Source organism: Vulpes lagopus, chromosome 4, assembly GCF_018345385.1.
Source record: "Vulpes lagopus strain Blue_001 chromosome 4, ASM1834538v1, whole genome shotgun sequence".
Classification (NCBI taxonomy): Eukaryota; Metazoa; Chordata; class Mammalia; order Carnivora; family Canidae; genus Vulpes; species Vulpes lagopus.
In genome coordinates, this window is record NC_054827.1 from 14854837 (window position 1) to 14868864 (window position 14028).

The following is a 14028-nucleotide window of genomic DNA, read 5'->3' on the forward strand; positions in this document are numbered from 1 at the left end:
TAAGAAGATAAGAGAAGTGAAAGTACTTAGCTTTGATTAAGGATTGAGGGGTTTTTTTCTGTCACTCTGACCACACTCTGGAGGTTCTGACAGTTTTGCATAGCCTTTGGGAAGAAAAACAGAGGAATTCACTCTCAGGTATCTACTAACCTCTGGAGCACTAGCCCTGCCCACACCAAGAAGGGAGGTTCCACTTTTTCAACTTCTCTGTTACTAAATCTGTGACCCTTTTAAGGGACTGCCTGAAGAAAAAAGAGCAAGACATTTTAAAGAAGCAATTTAATAGTTCTCTTGCTGATATTGTGGTTTTTTTTTTTTTTCCCCTTTGCCTTTCTTAGAATCCAAGAACTTGAAGTTTTTTTCCCTTTTCTTTTTTTAGTTTCACTTTCGAGATCGCAGGAAATCTTCCATGCTTCCCTGGTGAAAATAACTGGATTTGGACTAATGAAAAAAAGGAATGGTCAGCCGTTATCAGAGCAAATGAAGGTATATTTTTAAAATTCTTACTGGGAGAGGATCTCTCGTTAGCTCGAGCTGGGACTGCACGTTGGTTTTAGCATTCTTTGGTCTTTCTTTGATCTGGTGCTTGAAATCTAGTCAGAATCAACAAGGAGAATAGAAGAGAGCTGATAGAGGTGTAGCGAGAAGTGTATCCTAACCCAGAATATACATAATAGCAAGAATTTATAATTAACATTCTGAAATATCTTATGCAGTATTTTTTTTTTTCCTATGTGGAGTTCTGTACCTGGAAAAGCTCATTAGGAAATCCATGGAAATTATTTCGTAACAACCTTTGAAACAAATCATATCTTTGTCTTACATAGCTACAGAGCCTTGTGAGCTTGAAAGAGTTTATCTCCTTCCCTCAGTTTTGTTGTCTGGAGAGGAGATAGGAGCTGGCCTTTTGTGATCATGTGCTTGAAAAAAAGAGAAAACACTTCAAGTGTTCCTGGGAGTACCAAAGTGGCTTTCTTTGACTTCATAAAGGAAAAGTGGAGAAGGTGACAAGTAGAAAGGCATTTAGGTGTACAGGAAGATGAGAAAGTAACACTGGCAAATGCAGGCGAGTCAGAGGAAATTCAAGTCAGCCTCAGGCCATGCTGGTTCAGTAAGTTACCTCCCATTTTTACAGTAGGATTGTGTGTCCGCAGTTAGCTGTATCTGTATATATTCAGGGGGAAAAAATTATTGCGAAGTGCACAAACCAAACTGGAGAAGCCAAACTAAATAGTGGCTAGCTCTAAGTAGCCTGGATCCAGACTCCATGTCTTTCTCATGATACAATATTATCTCCCACTTGGACAGAGAAGGGGAATTCTATGCACCTTTCTAAAATTGCAAGGCCCACTTGATATCTATTTTCCATCTTTTCAGCTTTCTTTGCTTCTACTATGTCACACTCAATAGCAGTTTTTTCCCTTCTATTTCATCCTCTATTTTCATTTGTTTCACTGAAGCAAATTCCAGAATAATTTTTTCATACAGTTTGCATAGTTATAAACCTCCTGAATCTTTGCATATTCTCCTTATCTTGAGCTGTTCAGCTGGAAATGAAATTTTTGGATCAAAATTATTTCCCCTGATCATTTTGAAAGCTAATCACTATTGCTTTCTAGTGGCTAGGGTTGCTGATGAAAGTTTGCTATCAATCAGGACCTTTTTCTTTTGGAGGTATTTGATTGTATGCTCTCCTTTGAAGGTTTTGGGACTTTTTTCTTGTGAATGGCTACAATCCTGAAATTTCATAAGATTCTCTCTGTGGATTTTCCTTTTTCACTCCTCCTACCTGTAATTTGGTCAATCTTTTCCATGTGATGAATATATTTTCAAATCTGGGAATGTTTTTCAGTCCTTCGGGGATATTCTTAGTAAAGAGATTAGTCCTTTTCAGTAATTCTGATCTCTATTTATAGCCCTACCAGAAGAGATAAATGTCCCCAGACAAGGAGGAGAATATATTGCAGGGACTGTAGATTTGAGTTGGTAAGGAGAAGTAGAAGCACTCATGGTACAGGGAAGAGATATTTGGGAGGATCTCAGAGAGGTGAGGTTTGGGGAGTTGGTTCCAGATTTCCAGAATGTACCGTTTCCAGCCCCACATGTTTCATGTACCTGAGCAATTTGGTGAGGGGCATCCTAGCTGGCCTGGACCGGTGATGTTTGTCATAGTCATAAATATAAAAACTGTCATAAATATAAAAACTGTGTCTAGCTTTAATGATACTCAGTGCCAGTATTATAAAGAAACTGACTTTTTTTTTCTATTTCTGAGAACTAGATTAGAATTAAAACTACTATTTTTAAAAAGCCTACTAGAACAATTATAAATACACTGGCTCTATTTTCCTACAATTAATCATCAAAAATGACTTTATTCTCTAAAACTTATCTGGAATTTTTCTTGTGACATGACTTTTAGAAATTATGGAAAAATTTAAATTATTTAAATATCATTTTTTATTGATTTATCTCCATACATTGATGATCTATTTGATTTTTTTAAATATCTGAAAATGAAATTAGGTAAATGATCATACCAAAGAATATCACATTAGGTACCTATCCCACCAAAATAAAGTTGTGACTATTTACAGAGATAAGAGGTTTTCTTGAGCTAATTAACTGCCCATGGAAAGCTATTCATTCAACATGTATTTATTCAATATTTGCTATGTTCCAGTCATTTTTCTAGACACAGGCAAAGCAGTACAGAGTAAAAACAACCACGTCCTCTACTATTATAGCTTTATACTCTACTCAGGTGGAATAATGAATTAAATAATAAGTAAAATTATTTCAGATAATTCCTATTAACCATGGCATGGGAAAGGCAATCTAGGAAAAGAATAACAAATGGGAGGATTTACACTTCTGACTTCAATGTTTACTATAAAGCCATAGTAATCAAAACAATGTGATGGTGGCCTAAGAACTGACAGGTATTTCCGTGTAGGAGAGTTGAGAGCCCAGATATAGACCCACACTTAAATCCACCCACATTTATTAGGCTTTTTTTTTTTTAAATTTTTATTTATTTATGATAGTCACAGAGAGAGAGAGAGAGGCAGAGACACAGGCAGAGGGAGAAGCAGGCTCCATGCACCGGGAGCCTGATGTGGGATTCGATCCCGGGTCTCTAGGATCGCGCCCTGGGCCAAAGGCAGGCGCCAAACCGCTGCGCCACCCAGGGATCCCCATTTATTAGGTTTTTAAGAAGGATCCTGAAGCAATCCAGTGGGGAAAGGAAAAAAAAAGTGACAAACTGGATGTGCAACTGAAAAAAAAATGAACCTTGATTCCTCCTTCACATCATACACAAAATTTTATTAAAGAGAGATTACAGGCCTTAACCTAACACCTAAAACCATACTTTTATTTTTTTTAAAAAAAGAACAATTTGAGAGTAGGCTAAGTTTCTTAGACAGGACACAGAAAGTAGTAATAATTAAAAAATGATAAATTAGACTTTACCATGATTCTGAAGATACAATCACTCATTAAGAAAATGAGTAGATAGGCCACAAAATAGGAGAAAACACTCACAAATATAAATCTGACAATGGACTAATACCTATGTATATAAAAAATTCCTGTAATGCAATAATAAATAAGAAACAACCTAATTTAAAAAATAAGTGAAATCTTCAAATATATAAGGGGAGATATACAAATGGATAATCAGCAAATAAAAATTATTAAATAGGGACACTTGGGTGGCTCAGCGGTTGAGCATCTGCCTTTGGCTAGGGCATGATCCTGGGTCCTGGGATCGAGTCCCATCAGGCTCCATGCATGGAGCCTGCTTCTCCCTCTGCCTGTGTCTCTGCCTCTCTCTGTGTGTCTCTCATGAATAAATAAATACAATCTTTAAAAAAAATAGTTAAATATCACTAGCCAGCAAGGAAATGAAAATTAAAACCATAATGAGATATTACAGCACACTCACCAGGATGACTGAAAAATAATAGTACCAAATGTTGGTAAAGATGTAAAATGGTACAAACTTCATTAAAAGATCTGGCAGTTTCTTATAAAAGTAACTATATCCTATCTTACCAAATACCCAGCAATTCCAGTCACAAGTAATTATCCCAAAGAAATCAAGTATATACATGTCCATAAAAATATATCTAAAGATATTTACAGTAACTTAATTCATACTAGTGAAAAACTTCACACAATTCATGTGTCTAATAATATCAGCATGGATAAAATATATTTATACAATGGAATACCATTTAGTTTAAAAAAAAAAACTCCCAATATGCAACATGGATGAACTTCAAAAAGATCACTTGAGTGAAAGAAGCCTCATTTAAGAGAGTGAATGTGATTCCATTGATAGTAGGTTATAAGTCACTTAACAATATAGTAGAAGAAAGTCAGAGTTATGATGGTCTTTGGGAGACAGGGATTAGAATGAACCAGAAGGTGATGGGGGATCTCTTTAAGGTTTGGGTTACATGGATGTATACAGGTGTCAAAAATCAGAGAATGTACACCAAAGATTTGTACATTTCAGTGTATGTAAATTTTATATCAAAAGAAAAACTCTATTAAAAAGAAAAAAGACTTTTAAATACTGAACTGGAGGTAGCAATGCACACTCTTTAGACGGAAAGGTACTGATGTTGCAGTATATTTTGGTGAACTGGTAGATAGAGGATGGATAGATGGGTAGATATATGATAACACTAGTGTGTTCACTGTAAAATTCTGTGAGTTGTGCTGTTGTCTAAAGTTTTTCATTAGAAATGCTGAAAAAAAGATAACATGGTATATAGCCATATTCTGCTTGAATGGAAATGAGCAAATCCTGCTAAAGGACAAGATGTGGATCAATCTCACAAACCTAAATTGGAGTTTTTTTTTAAAAAAAAGGCATACAATGATACATAGTGCACAATGCTGTTAACACATGTAATACAAATGCAACTTAATTTCATCTTTCTGGGGATCCCTGGGTGGCGCAGTGGTTTAGCGCCTGCCTTTGGCCCAGGGCGTGATCCTGGAGACCCAGGATCGAATCCCACGTCGGGCCCCTGGTGCATGGAGCCTGCTTCTCCCTCTGCCTATCTCTCTCTCTCTCTCTCTCTCTCTTTCTGTGACTATCATAAATAAATAAAAAAGATTAAAAAAATTTAATCTTTCTGTGTATGAAATAATGAAGTGCTTGTCTGGGGAAGGAGGAGGTGGTGGCTGGGCAGGAACATAAGGGAGGTTTCTGGGGGGCTCATTGTGCTCTATTTCTCAAAATGAGTGGCGAATGTACTGACATGCTCTTTATGAAAATTCAAAAAGCTGTACATTCATCATCTGTGTACTGTTCTGTATGTATTTAAAATATAATTACTAAAATTTAAAAAGTATATATACTGCAAATCCTGATACAAAAAGCTGAGCTTATATCTAGAAATAGAGAATTAAAAGATAAAAAGGTGGAATATAAAAGGAAATTTTTTTTTACTGTTTATTTATTTATTAGAGAGAGAGAACAAGAGTGCAAGTGAGGGGAAGAGGGGCAGAGGGAGAAAATCCTTAAGCAGATTCTCCACTGAGCATGGAGCCTGACGTGGGGCTGGATCCCACAACCCTGACCTGAGCTGAAACCAAGAGTTGGATGCTTAACTGACTGAGTCATCCAGGTGGCCCTGAAGAGGGAACTTTAAATACAAATAAGATCACACAGAAGGGTCAATATCTGCCTAAAAGTGGTTCCAAAGGAGAGAACACAGGAAAAGAAAGAGTGGAAATGAACCAAAGAATAATAGAAAAAGAAATCTAAAAAATTAAGGAAGACATGAGTCCTCAGATTGAAAATGCCTGAGAGTGTATAGCTACATTTTGGAGGAAAGATTTAGCATGAAATATCCTTGTGAATCTTACAATACCAAGGAAAAAGAAAAGATATTTCCAAAGAGGAAAAGGAGAGTAAAATAAAGGTATCTTTCATATAAAGGAAAGAAAACCAGATGGGCATGCTTTCTTTTTAGCAACAATGAATACTAGAAGACAGTGGAATAATGCCTTCATGATTTTGCATAAAAAGTATTTTGAACCTCAAACAGCCTACACATCAAAATCATATGACAAGAGAACAAAAACAGATATTCAAGAACTTGAAAGATAAAACTTCCTATAAATATTTTGGAGAGGGATCCCTCGGTGGCACAGCGGTTTAGCACCTGCCTTTGGCCCAGGGCACGATCCTGGACACCCGGGATCGAATCCCACGTCGGGCTCCCTGTGCATGGAGCCTGCTTCTCCCTCTGCCTATGTCTCTGCCTCTCTCTCTCTGTGTGTGACTATCATAAATTAAAAAAAAATCTTTAAAAAAATATTTTGGAGAGAGGGGGGAAGGGCTATTCAAGGAGATACTTGAGTAAAAAAAAATATTCAAGAAAGAAGGTACTAAAAACCATGATAGTGGCATTCACCCAGGAATACAACAGTAGAATGGATTCCAAGATGATAACCAAATAGCCGGTGTTAGACATATCCCTCCAAATTGGCCATTCACCCAAAAGTATGATGAAAAAACTAATTTATCTTGGTTTATAGAAATCACATATAGTGCTTCTTTCAATAAGACGCGTTGAAACTGAGATGGGGGTGAAGAGTGAAGAGGGAGTTTGTTTGCCCCATTTTTTTTTTTTACTTTTCTGTGCTATTTGACTTATTTCCATTTGATGTATTGCTTGTATAATACATGCTTGTATTATCATAGAAGTTGCGAGTAAAAAGATCATACGTCGTCACTTTTGGTTATCTATTTTATAAGAAATATACCAATGCTTAAGAAAGCCTATTATCTCTTACCTGTTGACATTTCTTTTAGAGGGGAGAATCATGAGCCAGAGTTTGCTTTATCATATCTACTCCTTTTTGGGACTGTTGCCTTTTTGGATACTGTGTACATCCTCTACCAATAAATGTGTTGTTAGACATGAAGTAGCTGACTGTAGTCACCTGAAGTTGACTCAAGTGCCTGATGACCTCCCAGCAAACATAACAGTGTTGAATCTCACCCATAATCAGCTCAGAAGATTACCACCTGCCAATTTTACAAGATATAGCCAACTTACTATCTTGGATGGAGGTTTTAACTCCATCTCAAAACTGGAGCCAGAATTGTGCCAAAAACTCCCCTTGTTGGAAATTTTGAACCTCCAACACAATGAGCTATCTCACCTTTCAGATCAAACTTTTGTCTTCTGCGTGAATTTGACTGAACTCCATCTAATGTCCAATTCAATCAAGATCATTCAAAATAATCCTTTTCGAAGCCTGAAGGTAAGATGACAATGTTCATCTCCATATAAGAAATTAAAAATACGTTATCTCTTGGTAAGTCTTCAAGTCATTTATGCATCTTTAAACTTCCTATCTAAATATCAAGGTGAGGAAATAGAAAACTAATCTTCAGTGGGAAGAGGGGGACCCACATACAAATATGGCCATTTATGTTTGAAAATGTTTGCAAAAGAGGAAACAGCATCTTAAATCAATTTCAGTATTAAACATTTTTTTTAAAATTTTTATTTATTTATGATAGTCACACAGAGAGAGAGAGAGAGGCAGAGACACAGGCAGAGGGAGAAGCAGGCTCCATGCACTGGGAGCCCGATGTGGGATTCGATCCCGGGTCTCCAGGATCGCGCCCTGGGCCAAAGGCAGGCGCCAAACCGCTGCGCCACCCAGGGATCCCTCAATTTCAGTATTAATTGTAAAGAACTTTGCCTCTCTTGCTCCCTTTCATTAAAAATACAACTTAGAGACAAGAGGTAGGGATCAAAGAATCTGTTCTGTCATAACCAGACAGAGAACCAGAATATCCTACAAGGAACACAGCAAATAAACTCTTAATGCTGCTAATTTAGTACCTGAAGTAACTAACAAAAAATGCCACATCCAAATTCTGACTTAAATAAAGTTAACAAAAACTTATGCATGATAAAGCAAATTTTTTAATTAAAAATTATGTAATCTTGATTTAAGAAATCTCTTTACAATACTGCTTTACCAATGGCTGCCATCTTTTTTTTTTCCAATACTTTGCTTGAATTTTACATCTGTGAAAATATATGTTCTTGTGTCTCAATCTGAGACAATTATTAAATACTTTTCTTAAACCAAAGCCATTCTAAAACTTTGTTTTCTTCATTTTATAGACCTAGAAAAAATTTGGCATTTCTATGACCTCATATGCCAAGAATAGTGTATGAACTTAAATAGCTTAGAAATATTTATAAAATGATTTTGCTCACTAGTGATTTGAAAATTCTTTCTTGTGCCTCCTTAGATTCTGAAGTGGGTGAAATGTCTTTGGACTCAAAAACCTCAAAATTTGGTTAGAGTAATCCTTAGCAAAATATTCTTTTTAAAAAAAATAAAAAACAAAGTAAAAGTCTTACTCTCTTTAATATGCATTACATAAGAGTCTGCCCAAATATATATCAACTGGTCATTACCTTTTACCTGAGTGGAAGTTTATGTGTTAAAAAGTAGCACAAGGGTGATAAAATGTCCCACAGCACTGACAAAACAAACAAAAATAAATATTCTGTACTAGTTATCATGCAAAACTTATATAACTGTTAATTCAATCTTTCTCAATATAAAAATCATTTTAGGACTTCATGGACAGCAAAGTTCTAGTCATACTTTTTTTTTAGACGACAGTTTTTTCTTATTTTTTCTTTCCTGTTGTTTAGTTTCAAGGCTAATGCATGACACTATGTTTGTTAAGCCTCGTGAATATTCCTTACATGATAAAGAAATGCCTATTATAAATAAATGCTTATTATGGATAGTCCTTATATCATGAATAATAAGCTTACGTCCTTTTACTTTGGTAAGAGAAATAAAATGATTCTTTTTTATTTTTATTTTTTTCAAGGTTTTATTTATTTATTCATGAGAGATGTAGAGAGAGAGAGAGAGACAGAGACATAGACAGAGGGAGAAGCAGGCTTTCTTTGGGGAGCCTGATGTGGGACTCGATTCCGGGACCCTGGGACCATGTCCTGAGCCACCCAGGCATCCCTGATTCTTTCTTTCTTTCTTTCTTTCTTTCTTTCTTTCTTTCTTTCTTTCTTTCTTTCTTTCTTTCTTTCTTCTTTCTTCGTTCTCTTTTTTTTAATGATTCTTGACATAAGAAACAAAGCCCTTGCTGCAATGGTATTTTCAATCACAACAAAGATTTTTATTACCCCTACTTTCAGTTTTCTATAGAATAATAGAGAGGTGACATTTCTGCTGTTATTTCTAAGTCATTTCTAAGACTCTAATATTTAAAGGAACTATTTTTGGAAGCAAGACTCTAACTTCCATATGTCTTTTTTCTTTCTCAGAATTTAGTCAAATTAGATCTATCTCATAATGGTTTGTCATCTACTAAATTAGGAAGTCAGCTCCAATTGGAAAATCTCCAAGAGCTTCTGTTATCAAATAATAAAATTAATGTACTGAGACGTGAAGAACTTGATTTCCTTGGTAATTCTTCTTTAGAAAAATTGGAGTTGTCATCAAATCCAATTAAAGAGGTAAGAAGCAAGGTAAATTTTTTTTTGTGTTCTACCTTTAAGTGTGGGCAGCCCCTGTGTCACATGGGTAAGAATCTAAAGATTCCCTAGAGAAAGGGGTTACCACCTCATGCTTGCCCCGTGTTCCAGAAATCCTTCCTACTTCCTGCTTGAGGCCATTCATTTCATCCTTACAAGATGGGAGAGTCTGGTAGCAATTAGGAGCTTAGGCTCTGCTGTCTGATAGAAGTGGGTTGAAATTCCTCTTCCAATTCTAGGCCAGTACTTTGACCTTGGGGAACTTACATAACCTCCCCGAGTCTTAGTTTCCTCACCTGTAAAGTGGAAACAATACTATTTATCACACAAAATCTCTGAAAGAATAAAAAAGCATGATACTTAAGAGCACAGGCTTTAGAGTTGGGTTAGCTAGCTCTGCCTCTGGTCTTGCTCTCTCTCTCTGTCTTTTTTAAGATTGATATTCATTCATTCATTCATTCATTCATTCATTTGACAGAGGGAGAGACAGAGCATAAACAGGGGAAGCAGCAGGCAGAGTGAGAGAGAGAAGCAGACTCCCCAACAAGCAGGGAGCCCAACAAGGGGCTTGATCCCAGGACCCCGAGATCATGACACAAGTTGAAGGCAGAGACTTAACAGACTGAGCCACCCAGGCACCCCTGGGCTTTCTCTCCTAATAATTATATAATCAGGCAAATTATTCAAGTTCTTTACTCTAGTTCCCCACTCATAAAATTGGCATAATGATAAAACTACTTCCTAGGCTGTATGGTAAAGAATTTAGCACAGTGTCTGGCATGTAAGTGCTCCATAAATGAAAACTAGTATTAGATTATTATAAAAATCCTCTTACAATGGAATATATGTAACTAACCTTCTCTTTGGATCATGATACTCAGTTCATTAATCACTTTTATATATGGGTATGTGTATATTCTTTTTCCTTTACAGGCTGAGAATAAGAATATTGGCAAGCATAAACTAAATCAGATTTTTACAAGCTGTATTGATTTTCAGAATAAAAATAGACTGTGTATTGGTCCTGAGATAATAAAATATAAACAGACAACAAATGAACATTTTATGCAATACTCATGCTAAGATTTGAATAGCATTTTTTAAAATTTAGAACACTTATTGCAGAAATGTTATAAAATATGTAAGTAATGAGGGGGGAGATTAAAATCATCCAAAAGCCCACAGTCCAGAAACAACCAATGTTAGCATTTGGGTATTTTTATCTCCAGCTTTACTCCAAGTGATAATTGGGAAAAAAACAATAGCAGGTGAAATTCAGAGTATAAATTCAAATTACCCTGTGCGTCAGGCTCTGTGATAAGCTATATATACATAGTCTTGTAACTAACTTATTCTTACCATCATTTTACACAAGGGTAAATTGAGATGAAGTAGGGTTGAGGAACCAAGGTCTCACAAGTGATTTTTCTGGTGATGGAATTGGGTTTCTGGCAGTGTTAGATCAGAGCCCATGCTCCTAACAGCTACACCACGTTGCCTCCCTGAGGCAACAGTATATGTATCCTGCTGTCTAAAAATAATACAACATCACGAACATTCTCCATATCATTGAGAATTATTCAAAAACTCAACTTCAATTACTGTAATATACTGCTGTCATGTAAGTCCGTCCTAATTAATTTAGCAATTTTCTGTTTTGTAGTCCAATTCACTTTACTTACGAAAAAGTACATTTTCCTCCTAATTTTTCCTTTTCTTCCATGAATCCTAACGTCTCACCAATGGCACCATAGGAGTCAGATCCTATTTGTGCTGCTGGTGTTTAACCACTGCCCAGGACTGGCTACTAGTCCTCTCTGGATTCCTTCTCTCCTGCCTTCCATTCTCTTGCCCTGGTGCTGAATCACACAGCAGCCAAGGCTTCCGGTGCGGGGAGCAGGGGGGCAGTGGGGGCAGAGTAGAAGGGAGCTGGAGGTGGTGTCATGAAATAAAGGCAGAAGAAAACCTTGGTGGAAAGACAAAGAGAAAGGCTGGAACTCAGAGTCACAGAAGGGAAAGTGTGAATCACTGCTTTTAATAAGATCCACCCATCCATTCCATGTTATTCACTGAGAACAGGGGTGATGAGGACAGAAACAGGATCTGCCCCAGGGGTGACTTTACAAATAGTTTATTAATTACAATTATACTCAGTGTGATCAAGTAAAAGCACCAGGGACTTAACCTAGACTGAGGTTTCAGGGGAGGCCCCCTGAAGAGGAGGCCCTTAAATGATGAGTGGAAGGTAAGCAGTGGCCAGGAAAGGTGAGGGGCTGGAGCACGAGGTAGGTGTGGCAGGCACAGAGTAAGGAGCTGTGCAGTGAGGGGTGGGGAGAAAACACAGAGAAGATGGTGAAGGGGCAAGGGACTGAGTAAAGAATTGTTTCAACATTTCAAGAGTCATGAGGACACCACTGTGTTTTGGTTATTAACCTTCTTTCCCCCTCACCTTTAGTTCTCTCCAGGGTGTTTCCATGCAATTGGAAAGTTATTTGGCCTCTCTCTGAACAACGTTCAGCTGAACCCCAGTCTCACAGAGAACCTTTGTTTGGAACTGTCAAATACAAGCATCCAGAATCTATCCTTAAGCAACACCCAGCTGTACAGAACAAGCAATACGACGTTCCATGGACTAAAGCATACGAATCTCACCATGCTCGATCTTTCCCACAACAACTTGAATGTGATTGAGAACAATTCCTTTGTCTGGCTTCCACATTTAGAATATTTCTTCCTGGAGTATAATAATATAGAGCATTTGTTTTCCCACTCCTTTTATGGGCTTCTCAATGTAAGATACCTGGATTTGAAACGATCTTTTGCTAAACAAAGCACTTCCCTTGCTTCGCATCCCAGGATTGATGATTTTTCCTTTCAGTGGCTAAAATGTTTGCAGTATCTGAACATGGAAGACAACTACTTTGCAGGCATAAAAAGCAATATGTTCACAGGATTGGTAAAGTTGAAACACTTGAGTCTCTCCAACTCCTTCACAAGTTTGCAAACTTTAACCAATGAAACATTTTTGTCACTTGCTCAGTCTCCTTTAATCACACTCAATCTAACCAAAAACAAAATCTCAAAAATAGAGAGTGGTGCTTTTTCTTGGCTGGGCCACCTACAGGTACTTGACCTTGGCCTTAATGAAATTGGACAAGAACTCACAGGCCAAGAGTGGAAAGGTCTAGAAAATATTGTCGAAATCTACCTTTCCTACAACAAATACCTACAACTGACAAGCAGCTCTTTTGCCTTGATTCCCAGCCTCCGAAGACTGATGCTCCGAAGAACGTCCCTTAGAAATGTGGACAGCTCCCCTTCACCTTTTCATCCTCTTAGGAACTTGAACATTCTGGATCTAAGCAACAACAATATAGCCAACATAAATGATGAACTGTTGGAAGGTCTTGAGAAATTAGAAATTCTGGATATGCAGCATAACAACTTAGCAAGGCTATGGAAACATGCAAACCCCGGTGGTCCTGTTCATTTTCTAAAGGGTCTTTCTCACCTCCACATTCTTAATTTAGAGTCTAATGGCTTTGATGAGATCCCAGCAGAGGTGTTCAAGGGCTTATCTGAATTAAAGAGCATTGATTTAGGATTGAATAATTTAAACATATTTCCATCATCTCTCTTTAATGATCAGGTGTCTCTGAAGTCATTGAACCTTCAGAAGAATCTCATAACATCAGTTGAGAAGAATGTTTTTGGGCCAGCCTTCAGGAACCTTAGTAATTTAGATATGAGCTTTAATCCATTTGATTGTACCTGTGAAAGTATTGCCTGGTTTGTTAATTGGATTAACAGCACCCATACCAACATCTCTGAGTTATCAAGCCATTACCTCTGCAACACTCCACCTCAATATCATGGTTTCCCAGTGATGCTTTTTGATATATCACCCTGCAAAGACAGTGCCCCCTTTGAAATCTTTTTCATAATAAATACCAGTGTCTTATTGACTTTTATCTTTATTGTGTTGCTGATCCATTTTGAAGGCTGGAGGATATCTTTTTATTGGAATGTTTCAGTGCACCGAATTCTTGGTTTCAAAGAAATAGACAAACAGCCAGAGCAGTTTGAATATGCAGCTTATATAATTCATGCCTATAAAGATAGAGATTGGGTCTGGGAACACTTCTCTCCAATGGAAGAAAAAGATAAAACTCTCAAATTTTGTCTCGAAGAGAGGGACTTTGAGGCAGGTGTCCTTGAACTTGAGTCAATCGTTAATAGCATCAAAAAGAGTAGAAAAACTATTTTTGTTATAACACAGCATCTATTAAAGGATCCATTATGCAAAAGGTAGGTGAACATTGTGGAAATTTTAAGCGTGTACTTTTCAATTAAGCTTTTAAATATTACTTATATTATGACTCACCACTCAAAAAATGTTAAAAATAAGTTTTAAAAAAATAACCTGATTATTAGTGACAGGTAAAAGCAAATGTAAGGGGGG

General features: G+C 37.0%; 1 protein-coding gene across 11 annotated transcripts in view; it reads left to right on the forward strand.

The window, feature by feature from the left end:
* TLR3 (toll like receptor 3) overlaps window positions 1–14028 on the forward strand; it is a 41464-nt gene that overhangs the window by 13643 nt on the left and 13793 nt on the right. For 4 of the 11 annotated variants that reach the window (XM_041753390.1, XM_041753388.1, XM_041753391.1 and 1 more), the window contains exons 1-4: window positions 212–486; window positions 6842–7296; window positions 9357–9548; window positions 12022–13874. In XM_041753390.1, coding sequence (XP_041609324.1) covers window positions 6853–7296; window positions 9357–9548; window positions 12022–13874 — 2489 coding nt within the window. In that variant the 5' untranslated portion in view covers window positions 212–486; window positions 6842–6852. Of the gene's footprint in view, window positions 1–31; window positions 139–210; window positions 487–6841; window positions 7297–9356; window positions 9549–12021; window positions 13875–14028 lie in introns of those variants that run through there. The other 7 variants (XM_041753386.1, XM_041753385.1, XM_041753393.1 and 4 more) reach the window with 5 other exon arrangements.